The sequence below is a fragment of the Ascidia mentula genome, chromosome 1, assembly GCF_947561715.1.
Source record: "Ascidia mentula chromosome 1, kaAscMent1.1, whole genome shotgun sequence".
NCBI lineage: Eukaryota > Metazoa > Chordata > Ascidiacea > Phlebobranchia > Ascidiidae > Ascidia > Ascidia mentula.
The window spans coordinates 19,188,333-19,190,432 of NC_138566.1; the positions used below are offsets into that span (position 1 = coordinate 19,188,333).

Consider the following 2,100-nt stretch of genomic DNA (forward strand, 5'->3'; position numbering starts at 1 on the left):
TGTCACACACACACTACCTTGTTGTATTGCCTTGTAAAATAGTTCCAATCATCCGATAATGTTTCATTTTACGTAAACCGAAAAAATGCGTTTTATTTCGAAATAAAAATGACAGCTGGTACCCCAAAACACAAAAAAAAATAATTATTAAAATAAGTAAAGTTGGTAATAGTAGCATTAATAAAACCCAGAACCCCAAAAGATTGAAACGTAATACGTAATTGTTTGTGCAGTCACAAACTTCCTGTCAGGGTCGTACGGAACATTTCATTTTATGCAGCCGTGATTCATAGCCAAACTGTTTGTGATAATTTTTTTTGTATATGGCTAAAGTAAAACTGCGTTTTATCGGAACATTTTTCACATGATACAGCAAAACATCAAAAGATGATGAAAGAAATTACGTTCAAGCTTTATAGTAGGCGTTGGGTGTTTATTGCGGGAATTTTCTTGCTCAACTTTCTTGCAGGAATTTCATTTGCAAGCTTCGGACAGATCAGCATCTTTTTTGTGGACTTCTTTGGCACTTCGCATGTAGCGGTGGACTGGATTACAAACGCTCGTTTCCTCAGTGGAGTATTTTCTACGATTCCGATGGCTTGGTTCGTATTTAAGGGAAAAGTTGGTCTCAGAAGTATGATTTTACTAATAGTGTTTTGTTTAACTCTGGGATTTAGTCTCATTACTGCTTCCTTGGGCCATACCAGTTTAATTGCATTGACAGTATTTGGACAGATTTTAACTGGTGTTGCCGCCACCTTTACTATGATCATCCCTTCCTCCTTTGCAGTGCTTTGGTTTCCAGAGAATCAGGTCGGAACGGCTATTGCACTGAGCTTTTTCGGGAACCAATTCGGCGACGGTGCGGGTTTTCTTCTACCTCCGTTTCTTGTGTTTTCCGAAGACTTTAATGCTAACAGTAGTTTCCATCTTAACCCCACTGAAATAGACAGTGCCCAGAGAAGGTTGCTTGTTCTTTACGGTTCGTTTTCGGTACTTTCTCTGGTCTTGGCAGTCCTGTTCGCAGCGTTCATCACTGACAAGCCACCTATGCCGCCGACAATTGCCCAGGCCTTGCAGGAGCCTAAAGACATATCACTCAACTTCCAGGATTTTTTGCATCAAACCAAGATTCTTTTCAAAAATCCTTCGTACGTTATTATTTGCGTTGTGATCGGAATAACGATACAGTTGCTGGTGCTTGAGAACTTGATGATGCCCGAGGTTATCGGCGCAGCGATTCCGCACATCGACACGGCGCCAGGAGTATTTGTGCTAGATCAGCATCCCAACGTTTTAAGCGGATACATTATGTCCACTTTTAGTCTTGGAGGGGTGCTCGGCCTCGTGGTGGGCGGTAAGGTGGTGGACAGTTGCAAGAAATACAAACTTATTGCAATTATCGGGACTGCGGCCATCTGTTTGTCCACTGTTTCTATTTTGTTTAGCATTAAGTACAAGTACCCTCCCATCATTTACCTGAGCAACGCATTCTTCGGGTTTTGCACTGGTCTAACCGAAGTGGTGTTGTTTGAAATGGCGACGCAGTTGACTTATCCCACGGACGAGACGCTGGTAAACACTTGGATGACCGGAGTTCAAACCTTTTTGGCGTTAATGCTTGGAATTGTAGGGAGGATAGTTTTCGATGCTACAGGAGTCTTAGGCGTGCTGCTGTTTCAGTGTGGATGTGCCTTGCTGAGTGTGATATTGATTTGCTTTGTTTCGTCGACGAACCGCCGGTTGACCATGCAAGAGAAAAATGTAAACAACAACAAGACCAGCGAGGAAGGGGCGAGAAAAAACGACGTTGCAATCACATGACATCATTGAGTTCTTAACTTATTGATGTATCAGTTTTTAACCCTTTTCCATTGCATGCGATGTAATCTTGTTGTTGTGTTGCGAATTTTGTTTACCAGTGAGAATCACGTAAACGCCACAAAAACGATCCCGAGTTCTATTAATCCAAATTGGTTTTGAGTAGCCATCTGTATACGGAGAGGTTAAATTGTCAACACATATCTAAACATTGAAAAGAATCCTGCAGAAAGATTCGTGACGAGAAAGATTTAACATGTAAATTGTTCAAGTGCAATA

General features: G+C 41.5%; 1 protein-coding gene across 1 annotated transcript; it reads left to right on the top strand.

Annotated features, from left to right (window-relative positions):
• Window positions 1-765: 765 nt before the first annotated feature.
• LOC145889056 (putative MFS-type transporter C09D4.1) lies at window positions 766-1,824 on the top strand. The gene has a single exon (XM_082979938.1). The coding sequence runs from the start codon at window positions 766-768 to the stop codon at window positions 1,822-1,824; it is 1,059 nt and encodes a 352-aa protein (XP_082836064.1).
• Window positions 1,825-2,100: the final 276 nt, after the last annotated feature.

What these genes read in the sequence shown, in the direction of transcription:
- LOC145889056 (XM_082979938.1), top strand. Translation starts at nt 766, where the DNA reads ATGATCATCCCTTCCTCCTTTGCAGTGCTTTGGTTTCCAGAGAATCAG.